This window comes from Perognathus longimembris, chromosome 14 (assembly GCF_023159225.1).
Source record: "Perognathus longimembris pacificus isolate PPM17 chromosome 14, ASM2315922v1, whole genome shotgun sequence".
In the NCBI taxonomy this organism is placed as follows: domain Eukaryota; kingdom Metazoa; phylum Chordata; class Mammalia; order Rodentia; family Heteromyidae; genus Perognathus; species Perognathus longimembris.
The window spans coordinates 38,619,020-38,633,570 of record NC_063174.1 but is presented as its reverse complement, the minus strand read 5'-3'; the positions used below and the strand labels follow the sequence as shown (position 1 = coordinate 38,633,570).

Sequence of the window (14,551 nt, the reverse complement as noted above, 5' to 3'; positions counted from 1 at the left end):
CTGGAAAGTTATTCAGACTTATGCTGGGACATTGTCATCCACTCCTTGTGCTGTGTAGCAATCAGACATGATGGGACGGGAATGGATTCCACTCAGCAGGGCTCAGATGTGCCAGAACCAAAGATGGTCATTCTATTTCTCTTGCCACCAATTGCTTGAGAAAAATGAGGTCATCACAAGTTACAGATTCTGCATATGTCACATTTCACAAGACACGGGGGAAATGTGCTGAGGCTATACAAACAGAGGAAAAGTATCAGAAACTCATTGTTCTTGTTCTAAATGATGAAGATATGTAGTGAGGTCCAGAACTGCCCCCAAGCTGGCTCTTACTGCACAGCAAGATTGCACACAAGGAGGGCATGGAGAAAATTAGATACACAAAGCCAGAGTCATTTGAACAAACCAAGATGGAAAGGCTCATCTTTTTCAGTCTGTAGTGAATCCAGGTTCTCTTCCAGTGAACTGATCACTTCTTTCCATTTGTAAGGATCCCAAGTAAACTGTTACAGAACTCATTAAGCATTGTTCATATTGTAAACGTACCGAAGGCATTGCTCCTATGTTTCAAAGCTAGAGAAATGTGCACTTTGTGGAAAGGCGCACCTTAGACAATTGAACACTGTGACATTTGTGGAATATTGCATTATTGGTACACAACAAACTGTTAAGTGAAGTGACAGTAAAGTTCTCCACTCACTACGACTTAATAGCACTATTCTCAATACTGACTCTGACAAAACCATGTCAGTATTTTCTTCCACCAGAGATCTGGAGCATTTTTCTTGGTGGTACTGGAGACTGACTTCAGGGGTTTATGCTTGTAGGCAGGCACTCTCTACCACTGAAGCCATGCCTCTAGTCCTTTCTACTCTAGCTATTTTTGAGATATGGTCTTGTTTTCTGGCTGGGCCAGAGTGGACTACAATCTTCCTTATTTACATTTCCCAACATAACTGGTATGACATGGCATCCCACTATGCCCAGGTCTTTTCTGTTGAGAAAGTGTTTTGGGAATTTCCCTTCAGGCTGGCCCAGAACCACATCACTGCCTCCCAAGTAGCTATGATTACAGGTGTGAGCCACAGGGTGAAACCTCGAGTATTCTTAGATGGACATTTCTTTATGTATCTATAACAACGTCTTCAGAAGCAAAAAGAACTCTGGATTCAAGGTGACCTTTCCCTTTGGCACAGTTTAGCTCACAGGGCACTGAAACTGAACAGTCTCTTTAAAGTCTTCCAGACCAGACAAATTCATCTTTAGTCACTTGATGTTAATGGCTACCTTGGGAAATTATAACATAACCGAGGACCCTCATAAATCAAATTACATGTATTTTTTTCAAAGTATGACATTAATTACATTTAGTAGTCTTTCAAAAGCACAAAGGAAAGGGAGAAAATAAATATTTCACATCCTAAGTACTAATCTAATAAACAGAAGCTGCCTTTTAGTTGTGTCCTTTCAAGGTGCCTCTAACTCAAGGGAAACTCACTTACCTGGGTAAGATGCACTGACTACAGCTGGCACAACATGTTTGTATTCTATAAGGAGAAAAATCCTAAGTAAACTGTGTTTTAAGAATAAGGAAAAGGTTTTATGGGAACTTGACTTTTTGACCCTAAGATGATCTGAACTCACTCCCATGCAAGGAACTTCTTTCTTAGAGGGTTTCATTTATCCAGTGTGTTATTGGTTGCTAGAGAGAAGTACTATCCTTTAAGACTCCATACGGCTCTGTTTGCAGTTATGTCACTGTGATCGGGAAGGGATATCAGGTTGTTTGTGTCCTGCCAGTTCTATTAGTTACTAAGGAATAGTTAGAAAGGATGCATCAAGGATCTAAAAATGGCTTAAGAGTATGACCATTCTGATTGTACATCAGTTTGGATCTTTAAGTATACAAAGTCACACAAAGAACAATCCAAATGTTCTTCCCTTCTGTGCAGAAACTGGACACACAGATTTTTTTTACCATTCTAATGTTTCATTTAATAATGTATTACTAATATGTAGTATTAAAATAAATTTAAAAGATGTAAACCTTTGGGAAGGAGATCTTTTTTTTTTTTTTTTTTTTGCCAGTCCTGGGCCTTGGACTCAGGGCCTGAGCACTGTCCCTGGCTTCTTCCCGCTCAAGGCTAGCACTCTGCCACTTGAGCCACAGCGCCGCTTCTGGCCGTTTTCTGTATATGTGGTGCTGGGGAATCGAACCTAGGGCCTCGTGTATCCGAGGCAGGCACTCTTGCCACTAGGCTATATCCCCAGCCCCTGGGAGGGAGATCTTTTAACATGGGTACAATTCTCATCTAAGTTTACTTCAGAATCAAGTCTGTTTTAAGAATATGTCACACAGAACTTAATGGATTTTTAAAATTTGACAAAAATGAACGGTAGGCAAAATGAAAAACAAATTTATTTCCTGTGTTCTTATCCATGGTCAATACTGTGTATCTGATGCAATATATTTGCCAAAAACCTTGCAGCTTTTATTTTCCATTTTAAACAACTACAATATTTACAGGCTGTTTAGAATAATACACTCACACACATACACACACGCACACGCGCACACACACAAGTACTTATATTCTTAACATTTACACTGAAATGCTGGTAAAGGCAATGAATCCTTTTCAGAGCTCATGATCAGAAAAGGGAAACCCGTTTTCCTTCCTCCATATCCACTCTTCTAGAATTATTTTCAATATTCTCCCTTCCATTTCCTCATGCAGAGCTCATTGCCAGACTTGTTTAGGGTTAACATAATCCATTTTTACAATTTACTTTTACTTAAACTATAAGCTTTTTAAAAGAATGAGACGTGACCCTTCTCTTGTTATTTTGGTTGTAGAATCAAGCTTCATATATAAATTTTTTTTGTTGAGTCACAAGTACACAAAACCCAAGTCATCTGGAGCCACCATCCCTCCTCTACTTTTCTGTTCTGAATTCTAGGGTGGGTGTCCCTTTGCCTGTGCAGATGACACACAGAAGTTTAGCTGTATCACCTTCTAGCTTGGCTCCACTGAACCATAAACTGTCACGTGCAGAGCTGAAGCATGAAAAAAAAAGGTATAACCCTATATAATAGGTCTGAACCTTAGAACAAAGTTGTCATACAATACTGCAGTGACAAACAGTTCCAATTTCCCCCAGTGCTGGGTTGATCCCACAAATGGCAGATCATGAATTATTTACCCTAAGAAAGAATAGCTAGCTTAGGGCTATAAAGATAAATTCTGATTATACATAATTCTTAACAGATGACTCTAGTACGGTAATTTGACAGACAATTTGTTTCTGGTTCCAAGCAAAAGTAATATGCTAGTCATCCTACCACACTGGTTTTATAGTAATAAATTCCTTTCCAATTGAATTTCTAAACATTTAACAAGTTTGAAATGAAAAGGCTAGATGTTTATCAATTAGATCAGTTTGAAAATAAAAGGAAATAGGGACTATGTTAAAAAAACATAGAAGGAAAGAGGTACTACATTAAGAAAATCATACTTATCCAATATATGATTAAAATTTAAAGCTGCCTAAATACATGGTAGAACCTAATTTTCCTCTTTCCTCTGACCAATAAAACTCAATATCCATGTAAGACTGAAAGAGAAAAGTTCAAATTCCATTAACAGATTGGACTTTGATTGACACTGTCGCCACTCATCTGGAAGTTAAAACCTATATAATAAAATAAAGAATCTGACATCCTACTTAAACATCATCTTAAAAGAAAACTTCATCTTGAGAAAGACATCACCATAAAGAAAAAAAAATCAACTGAGTTTGTGTCAGAAGGAACTTTATATGAATACACTATACTACAAAAAAGAATGAAAATACTGAAGACTTACAAGCAAAAGAAAAACCTCAGAGATTCATTTATACTTGCAAATAACTAATTAAATACAAAGTCAATAAACAAACTGGACAGCAGTTTTTACTTTAGTAGGTGGTAAACATAAATTCAAAGAATTCTCACATTCTACTATTATTTTTCTTCTCAAGTCATACATTTATTCAGGATGAAGAATGCCTGAAAGGTAGCTCGAATAAGGAGACCATTTTAGATGCTGTTCCAAATTTAAATTTAAAAGATCCAGTTCTGGGTGTATGGCTTAATACAGCAATCCACTGAATAAAGACTTTCAAAGCAGAGGCAGAAGGATACTGCTTAGAAGCCAAGTAGAAATTTATTAAGGCAAAGTTACCCTTGCTTAGATGTGAAGCTGTATTTTACATCTTGAAAAGAGATGGAAAAACACTCTAATCTTGAAAGAAAAATACACCTTCGTAATGAGCTATAGTTCCTATAAAAACTATAGTTGTTGTTTTTTTTAAAATAAAAACTCCTATTTTCATTGCTTGACATCTGGTATCTAGAGTAATTTCCCATACACTTTTCAAGATAGAAATATTGTCAGATATCAGAAGAACTATTTCAGATATAGTTGAAGTATTTTTCAATGCACTTCAAATCTAATGGAATTTAATCCTCTAGTAACGGAAATTCATTCACACTTACGTTTTCCTAAAAGGTAATTAATGTCATCTTATCTTTAAAAACATACATACAGCATCAACACTTCTTTCCTATGTCCCATTAATACTAGCACATTATGTTAATTTAGATTCTTGGAAAAATTAAAGCTCTTTAGAAAAATTCAACATCTGAGTTTTCATCAAGTGCTGAAAATGGTGCAGAAAGAGATCACACCAAGGTCTTAGAAGATTAAGCAAAAATTTAGTGTTATAAAATGTTATAGTTTTGCCACTGAGTAAGAGCAAAATATTTTAAGAGGCCACTTCAGATCTGCCCTCTCAAATGGGGGATGTAGGAAGAAGAAAGAGAAAAATCAATTATTTCGATCATGTAACTCTTAAAGGACGTCAATAAAAAAAGATAGTTTCAATCATGTATTTTTTTATTTGCAAATTATAGAACTCTGAAAATTTTGGCAATTATGAACTAAAAATACTATTGTACGTGGAAGTTTTATACTTTAAGGAAAAAAGTTAAGCAGAAAACTTTTGTGATCCATTTCTAATTTTATAGGAATAAAAAACTTCCATTAATTTAGATTAATATAGTCTAAAGACATGGATCTTTCTCTAATTATCATCACTTCCTTTGCTATAACTAGAAAAGTAGTATGACTTTAAGACACCAGTTTTAGACTCAAAAAATAACAGGGCTTTTTTTTTTTTTAGGAGTTCCTAATTTAGAAAAATTTTAAAAAGTTATGTGGTAACAAAAGCTAACTTGTTTCAAGAAAGATGCCCATCAATTGCTATCCTAAATTAAGACTTGCTATGTAAGTTCTATACGAAATTTTTATGAAATCTGACTTTGCAGAGTACATGATATGTATAACAAAGTTTTAGGAGGAGAGGAGCAAGGAATAAAAAAAAATTCCAGCCCTTCTGATTGAATCATCTAACATTCATTTTTTTCCCTTTTTCTGTGTTGGAAAATCAATTATCTTCCATCTAAGATTTTGAAAAGCCTCCATTTATCTTTCCATCTAGGCAACAACTATGAAAAGATCATATTCATTTCACAAAGGGAACAGAGGCAGGGGACATAGTCTTTTGAGGAGATTTAAAACACAGATACAAGCAGAGCATATGTTCAGTTTTAGAAAAAAAAAATAACCCAACAACTCTGAACTTACAGTTCACTACAGTTTTGCCTGAATGAGGCAAATGCAGAATATAGTAACAGTAGGAAAATACACTGTAAAATGGTCAACTTAGAAAGAATATCTTTGTTTAAGGGCTCAGGAACTCATTTTAAACAGTAAAATTTGCAAAGTGTGAAGTCTATGGAAATGTCAACACAAGGCACATTGGGTTCTGAATGTCCACAAGTTTCACAACTGAGTCCACAACTGAGAAGAGGGAAAATAAAAAGTTTTGAAGTGGAAATAAAGATTTTGCACTACAGTTTACTTTCACAGCTTTCATTCCTCTACCATAACATTATGTTAAACTGTGAGACTTATATCAGAATTAGAAAAAAACAAAACACTTCTCTCCTGAAAACCTCATCAAATAACACTGCAAATCTGTGAGGTCTAACACAGTAGCTACTACACACAAGTAACTACGAAATACTTGAAATATGGTTAGTGCCATATGTAGAAATGGAATACTTTGTTTATAAGTCAAAATTAATTTTACCTGTTTCTTTTTTACTATCTGTTCACAGTGGGAAGAAAGGTGGTTGTTCCAAAATGCTCAGAGAAGATAGGCAATTTTCTTGGAGTATCAAATAAAAAGGAAATTTTCTGAAGAATTTGAAAAATGCTGAACGTTGCAAATTAAACCTAAATTGCAGTTCCCATGTAGCCCAACTATAAATCTGTTCCCTGAATACATGCTTAAGAAAAAAAACAATATAATTTTTGAGACAACATAGGAACTAAGTCAATTTCACAGTTATAAATATTTCAAATTACAGGTATACAGTATAAATTACAGGAAATAAAATTCAAGTAATAGAAAAAGAAGAGGGGAGAACAAGAAGCAAAGTTATTAAAGAGGGATATAATGGTAAGAACTGCACCTTTTGGATAATTTTGTTTGGAAAAAAAGGTTTACTTGAGAAACTGACCTTCATGGTGAATAATTTCAAAAGCTAGTATCTTTTAAAATAAAAGGCAATCAGTCCTATCTTTAAACTCCTGGATGTTTATCTTCTTTGAAAAGCAAAAGCATTTTCTTTCCAGAACAGACTCCAGCAGAGCTTGTGCCGAGAGAGAAAGCAAAGGGCACACAGTGATGAACCCATCTGAGATGTGGACACAGGAGCTGGCAGTAGTGTTCACATGGCCAATCCACTGACCACTGGCTCCAAGAAATGCCAAAGGTGAAGCTATGTATGTCTTGAGACTGAATTCATCTTAAAGATCACATCCAACGCACTGGTGTGAAGTATAGACTACTAACAGAAAAACAAAGAGTATAGTCCCTGCTTTTACTATGTTTATCAGGAAAGGGAAGGGTTAATCCCAAAGGCAATTTAAATAATGGTATTTTATTTTTATATATAAATAAATGTTCTGAGAAAGCTCAGGTTTAGTGCATTGTAAAAAAATTAGTGCAGTTTTTTTCATTAAAGTTTTTAGAGCTCAAGGAATAAGATACATCTATGTCTGTTCATCATCTCTTAATATACATTAAACTTTACACTGCTATGTGTCAAACTGAATACTTTCAATGAGTCTGTTTGTAAAAATCAAAGGTCAATGGATTTTATGTTCTAAGATACAACATGGCAATTATTTTTGGCAAAGAAATTATAAAAATATGAGATCATAGTTTAGAAATAAAGAGTGTTGATTTAAAGCATCGGCAATGCATAGGAAAACCTTTTTAAAGATGTATTTTAACAGAACTTTGCCTTTCATGCAAAATTTTTTTTCAGCATCTAACTTAAAAAAATATTTCAGCTTTATTTGGAGATGGAGACAGTGAAGGAGTCTGGGTGAAGGGTGAGGAGAGGCTTTTACCAAGCCACTGTTCTCAAGTCTCCCACAGAGAAGAGAAGTGACCTCTATCGGTATCTTCTGTTTACTCCCCTCTTTTCTTCCATGGTCTTGGAAAGAAGAGGGAAAGGAATCGCAGCTATGAAACACCAGCTCACACTTCAGCCCCAAGTTCTAGTACCCCAGTTTCAATTACAGTCACGTATTTATCATCAATCTGAATCAGAAGCACGGCCTTGTCGATGTGGGATCTCGTACTTGGATCTCTGCTGCAAGGCACCCAACGGTGAATCACCTAATGACTCAGAAGGAAACAAGCAGTTAGTGATGGAGACCCTGAATGCACCCACCAACACATCCCTCAGGAGTAGAGGGAGTAATTCTTTTGAGAATCAGGCATAAATATGTGGATCAGCTAAAACCATGTAGGTAAGTCAGGCTATCCCCCCCCCCCCAAAAAAAATTCAGAGCTCCTAAGAGGACTTACATGGCCTTCCATACCCTCTTGAGGACTCCAGTCTTTCCAGCTGTTTCTCCCAGCTTTTAACCGAATTCCTTCATCAGGCCACTGCAGCTCTTTCCTTTTTGACAGGTTGATCCCTTCCAGAATTTGACCAGGATCCACAATCTAAATTATAAGGATTGTAATTCATTTGCCCCCTTGATGATAAAATATAATCAAACTTTCTTTCATAGGCCTTTGAAGTTCTCCACTACCTACAGTAGAATTATAAAACAACTACCACCACCATGCAACTAAATAGCCACCTCAATTCTTTTCAGCCTATGGGTTAGCCATCCTGCAGTAGTATGTGCCAATGCTAATTAAGAGACTGTATCAATCACTGCTGCAGAAACTGCTTATTTTCTGGGTTGAAGCCAGCAGAAACTTTTCAATATTCAAAAGTGCTCTAGTTTCCTAAGAATCCTTAACTCAATGAATAGGACATAAAAACAAAAGCAAAGCAACAGCACAGGAAGACTTCTGGGCTTACTCACTTGAACTCTGTAAATGACTTCCCCCTTTCTGGCATGTGAATGACTGGCAGGACTCAAGGTGCTGACTGGCTGGGGGTCAGTGGCACTGCTCTGTCCTCCCTCTGTCCCAAGAAACCCCACAAGGGTGTGATGTTTGCAGGCAGGAATGCTTTGGCTGGAGCTGCTGGAGGAGGGCAGGCCGTGCTGCACACAGGTCATGCCACTCTGAGTGGCGGGGTCCATCTGGTTCACCATGGAGAGGCGGGACTGGATGGACGATGGCAAGTTCCGAAGTGATATCTGGCTGGTGGAAGAGCGCCGACATGGCACAAATCCTGTGGTGGACATCCGGAAAGAAGAATGGCGGCTACTGTAGCAGTAGGAAGACTGGCTGGCTACAGAGGCCCGAGCTGGGGACTGTCTGACCAGGCTTGACTGCACAGAGTGAGCACTGTGGCTCGTGCCTAGAGAAAGCAACAAGAGGAGGTCTCATTCACAGGAGCAAAGTCTTAGTTGGGGTGTTTGTGTAGTATATTTATATTACTTGCTATGTATGTTTAAAACTTTAGTTACCCAAAAGAAATAGGTACCTGAGAGCTGTTTTCTTGAATGGATTTTATAATATAGTTGGGCTTTTTTTGTTTGTTTGTTCTCAACTTGCTTGCTTAGCTGGCACTCTGCCACTTGAGCCATGCCTCCAGCCTGGCTTCTTGTTGCCTACTTGAGATGGAATCTCATGGACTTTTGGGTCTCAGCTGGCTTGAAACCACCATTCTCTACATCTCAGCCTCATACTTAGCTAGGGTTACAAGTGAGAGCCATGGTGCCTGGCTGAATTTTATATTTTAAATTTTATTTCCTAAGTTTTATTCCCTCCAATTCTAGTGCATAATATAGCAAAATCAGGATTTAAGGTTGCGACAAACACTAGTATTTCACAGAAAAACTTCAGAAAAGTAACACTTTAAATAAATCAGAAATGAAGTATCTCATGGAGATGAAGACAGAAATGTTTATTAGGACATACAGCCTGATTTTACCTACACATGGAATTTCAAAATGTGAAACTCACTGAAAGCAAGAGAGTAATGTGGATGCCAGTGGAAGGGAAAGGAGAAATAGGACAATGCTAGTCAGAAGGTACAAAGTTCCAGTCAGACAGGAGAAGTTGAAATCTTTGCACTACAGGTGACTACACTTAATACTAATGTATTGTGTACTTGAAAATGAGTAGGCCTAAAATTTTCTTACCACCAAAAATTCTAAGTATATGAGGTGGCAGGTAGGTTAACTAGCCTGATTTAATAATTTCACAATGAATTCATATATCAAAACATCACTTTCTATGCTAAAAACATATACAATTTATTAGTACATTAGGTAAAGACAAATGTTTATTAAGGACCTACAACATGTGACAAGTTCTGTAGTTACTATTTCTTTCTTCTTTTTTTTTTTTTTTGCCAGTCCTGGGCCTTGGACTCAGGGCCTGAACACTGTACACTGTCCCTGACTTCTTTTTTTTTTTTTGCTCAAGGCTAGCACTCTGCCACTTGAGCCACAGCACCACTTCTAGCCATTTTCTATATATGTGGTGCTGGGGAATCGAACCCAGGGCTTCATGTATACAAGGCAAGCACTCTTGCCACTAGGCCATATTCCCAGCCCTTTAGTTACTATTTCTCAGAGTCTGTTACTGTTCTTTCCATCTCTTCCACTGATGAGTTATGCTGCCTAGAGTGAACATCACAGCCATGTTCGTGAACAGTAAGAGATTACTACTGAATGAATGCTAGTTATCAGGAATACTAAACAGCAGATTCTCCCATGTCTTTTTACAAGTGGCTTAATGTGATTCTTTTTTAGAAAAATTATCTTTAGTTATACAAATTAGTTTAATTCAGTGTCAGCTTATGAGTACAATGCATGATTCTCCTCTGATATAATTCTTTATACTTTTCTTTCTCATTCTTAAGAGCAATGTGAAGATCATCAATTATATGGAAAACCTGGTTACATGTACTTTTACACCTCAGAATAAAATGAGTTAATCAATGTAAGAGCAAAAGCAAGTTTCTAGTTTTCTGGCTGGGACTGTAGCTCAGTGTTATTCTGGTTGTCATTAAGAAGAAAAAAATAACAACTTAAAGTTGACCATCTATCCACTTACAGTCTTCTAATTATATGGGAATATTTTCAAATTAATGTTTTAAAATGTTGTTTGACATGAATGGATGAAGAAGGAATAGTGCTGATCACTATTTTTGATATATAACCAAGTGATGTAAAAACAATGAAGCCCGATTCCTCCTGCACAATGGACAGACTTGTAGGCCTCCTGAAAACATATCAGTGAGAGTAATTTTGAGGTCTGAGACAGGGAAACTTTCTTTAAAGAGGATACAAAAAGCACTAATCATAAAGGAAAACATTAGATTACACATTAACATAAGAACTGTCATTAAAGAAGACAAGCTACTCTTTACAGGAAGAAAATGAAAAGCTAAACAGAACAGGAAATGACCGTTTTAGTAGAAAAAACTGTCAAACAGCTCAAAGAACATTCAAGTCTAATTTAATATGAAAAGGATAACCAACTAGAAAAAAAATAGCTGACAGACAAGAAACCTGAGTATGTACTTAAGAGAGAACAGCAGGTAAAATATTCTAAAAAGTTTCCTAGAGCAATGCAAATGAAAACAATGAAATCACAGGTATACCATCTCCTAGCCCTACAAGTCGGGAACTGGGGATCCCCCAAAGCTGAGAAAGTCAATGGTACAACCATTCCTACTGAAAAAAAAATTTGGAAAGATTTTGTCATTAGTTTTAGAGATTGATTGACCAGGTACCTATGGCTCATAGCTGTAATCCTAGCTACTCAGGAGGCTGAGATCTGAGGATTGCAGTTCAAAGCCAGCCCAGACAGGAAAGTCCATGATCATGAGACTCTGATCTCCAATTAACCACTAGAAAACCAGAAGTGGTGCTGTGGCACCAAGTAGTACAGCACTAGCCTTGAGCTTATTTTAAGCTCAAGGACAGCACCCAGGCCCTGAGTTCAAGCCCCACGACCAACAAAAATAGTTATTCTCATAAATTCTGTCCCAATTATTTCATTTTTAAAGTTTCCAGCCAGAGAAAGTAGTAAAAATACACAAAGATTTACTTTAAAAAATTATTACAACATAGGTAAGAAAAGACCAAGTCATTATCCAATGAGAAAGTTTCATAAAATATGTTAAATATTATTTGTCTTTAAATGATATTTTCAGATTCTTACTATCACCAAGTATTTGTCAAATAAACAAATATCAATATTTTAAATGTAAGTGGTTAGGACAAACAAAAGGGATAATGTATAACCAAGAGCAAAATATCCTACCCTACTTAAGTTGTAACAAGTACATAATATGTACTCCTTCTTGTATATACATCCACTACATACAAAGCATACCACCATTAAGAAGGTAATACATGTATAAAACATAACACTGGGCTTACTATTACCTAGTATTGGAGGATACGATGTGACAGGTGGGTGGAGTCCTGCTCCTGATCCCTGCCCAGGATTTCCAGTACTTCCCTGGGACATGAGATTGTGGGGATCACTGGCAGCTGTTGCATTGTGACCAGGACAGGAAGTTCCACCTCCTGTATCAGAATCTTCAATATTGCCACCACTATTACATCCAGCTCCACAACCTTTCCTTAGCCTAGAAACAAATACCAGAGTAGGAAACATTCTAAGATCACTTCAAAATATTTTATTCTTTTTCCAGCTAATCTGAGCTGATAATGCTACTAATGTCTACCTTTGAAATTCTTCATGGTTTAATAAAGAAACAAAAATTTTAAAGAATCATATCCCTTTTCTATTCACTGGCAGAAAACTTTTTTATTTTTTTCTTCTGGTCATAGCGCTTGAACTCTGGACCTGAGTGCTGTCCCTGAGCTCTTCTGTTCAAGGCCAGTGCTCTACCACTTGAGCCACAGTGCCACTTCTGTTTTTCTGGTGGATAACTGGAGTTAAGAGACTCACAGACTTTCCTGCCTGGGCTGGCTTTGGATTGCAATCCTCAGATCTCAGCCTCCTGAGTAGCTAGGATGACAGGTGTGCGCCACCAGTGGCTGGCACTCTCTCAAATCTTTATAGATTGCTTCTGTACAAGACCCAGTTGAATCATTAAGATCACAGCAGAAAACAGTTCTTGCCAGTGTCTGTTCAGTGATCATGCAAAAAACTGAATTTACTGTTACTATAGTACATTTTAAGAAAGCAATTTCATTTTTAAGTGTTTTTAATGTAGGTGACTAATTGTCTGGAGGTTGGCCATGGCTATCTCAGTTTGGCAATGGAGGTCTTACAGTCCAGAAAAATCCAAGTCAAATCAAAACAGTTTAGTATTCCACCTATATGCCATTTATCCAAGTAAAAAAAAGCTTAACTTCTTAATTCTAGCATCATGAGATACTTTTTGAAAGAGAATTTCTTTGAACACTATTATGGCATGTTTAGATATGAATTGATGTTAGAATAGCAGAATTTTACTCTTTAAGCACTGGGTATTCTTAGAACAAGATTTAAAGGAACCTCTATAAGTCTAATCATTACATCCTGTTTTCCTTAAATTCTGATACTTAAGAATCTGAATAACTTTTAAGAGTTGAAAATCACTTTTTTTTTTGCCATTTTTCATCATTGTTCATTAAACATGATATTCCCATACACCATTATTCACTAGCTAAAGAGCACATGCACATTTGAACACAACACGTTTGAAATTGGTGAAGACTGGATTCTTAAAAAAGACAAAACATTATCTGTACTGCACACCCAGGCATTTCAACATGCATGAAGTGCTCCCCCTACTGTTAAAACAGAGTGCTAAAATAGGGGGCAAACGCATGTGTTTCTTATGTTTTTCTCTTAATTTTTCATCTGCGGGCACAAACAGCAAATTCTATGAATAGTGGCAATATGCTACAACAGAGTAAAAAATTAAACAAAGAAAACCAAATTATTTACAGTTCTGTCAAATACTATAGAAATAGGTCTTAACCAGGGTTACACATTAGACTTAACTAAGGGTTTTTTTTTTGTTGTTGTTTTGTTAGTTTTTTTGTTTTTTAATAAATGCCAGGACTAGGGTTTGAACTAAGGTCCTGGACACTGTTCCTTAGCTTTTCTGCTCAAGGCTGGTGCTCTACTAGTTGAGCAACAAGCACTACTTTGGGCTTTTTGCTGACTAACTGGAGATAAGAATCTGAGAGGTGTGCTTGCTTGCCAGATTCTGCAGATACCCTCTGCAGAAGTAAATTCTGCTTTGCTGAGACAGTTCTTTAATTTTGTATTCATCAGGGCCTTAGCACTGTCCCTGGCTTCTTCTTTTTTTTTTTTTGGCCAGTCCTGGGCCTTGGACTCAGGGCCTGAGCACTGTCCCTGGCTTCCTTTTGCTCAAGGCTAGCACTCTGCCACTTGAGCCACAGCGCCACTTCTGGCCATTTTCTGTATATGTGGTGCTGGGGAATCGAACCCAGGGCTTCATGTATACAAGGCGAGCACTCTTGCCACTAGGCCATATCCCCAGCCCCATCCCTGGCTTCTTTTTTGCTCAAGGCTGGCACTCTACTTCTTGAGCCACTTCTAGCTTTTTTTCCCCCTGCTTAATGTGGTGCTGAGGAATCGAACCCAGGGCTTCATGCACGCTAGGCAAGCACTTTCCCACTAAGCCACATTTCCAGCCCCAACTCGTGGTTCTTGAAGAGTATATTTATAACATGTATGTAAGGACATTGGCCTTTATAATCATTATTAGTCATATACATCCAGTCATTGATATTAATCTTCAAACTCCAGTAAGTATTTTCCAATTGTGTCAATATCTTTTTTTTTTTTGCCAGTCCCGGGGCTTGAACTCAGGGCCTGACTACTGTCCCTGGCTTCTTTGTGCTCAAGGCTAGTACTCTACTACTTGAGCCACAGCACCACTTCTGGCTTTTTCTGTATGTGGTGCTGAGGAATCGAACCCAGGGCTTCATGTGTGCTAGGCAAGCATACTACCACTAGG

The 14,551-nt window shown here is 37.2% G+C and overlaps 1 protein-coding gene across 6 annotated transcripts in view; it reads right to left on the bottom strand.

The window, feature by feature from the left end:
- Nucleotides 1-2,401: 2,401 nt before the first annotated feature.
- Nucleotides 2,402-14,551, bottom strand: part of Pcnx1 (pecanex 1) — a 171,897-nt gene continuing 159,747 nt past the window's right edge. For all 6 annotated transcript variants that reach the window (XM_048362358.1, XM_048362361.1, XM_048362362.1 and 3 more), the window contains 4 exons: nt 11,991-12,196; nt 8,502-8,944; nt 7,990-8,130; nt 2,402-7,797 (listed from right to left, as the gene is read on the bottom strand). In XM_048362358.1, the coding sequence (XP_048218315.1) occupies nt 7,657-7,797; nt 7,990-8,130; nt 8,502-8,944; nt 11,991-12,196 (931 nt within the window). In that variant the 3' untranslated portion in view covers nt 2,402-7,656. The remainder of the gene's footprint in view (nt 7,798-7,989; nt 8,131-8,501; nt 8,945-11,990; nt 12,197-14,551) is intronic.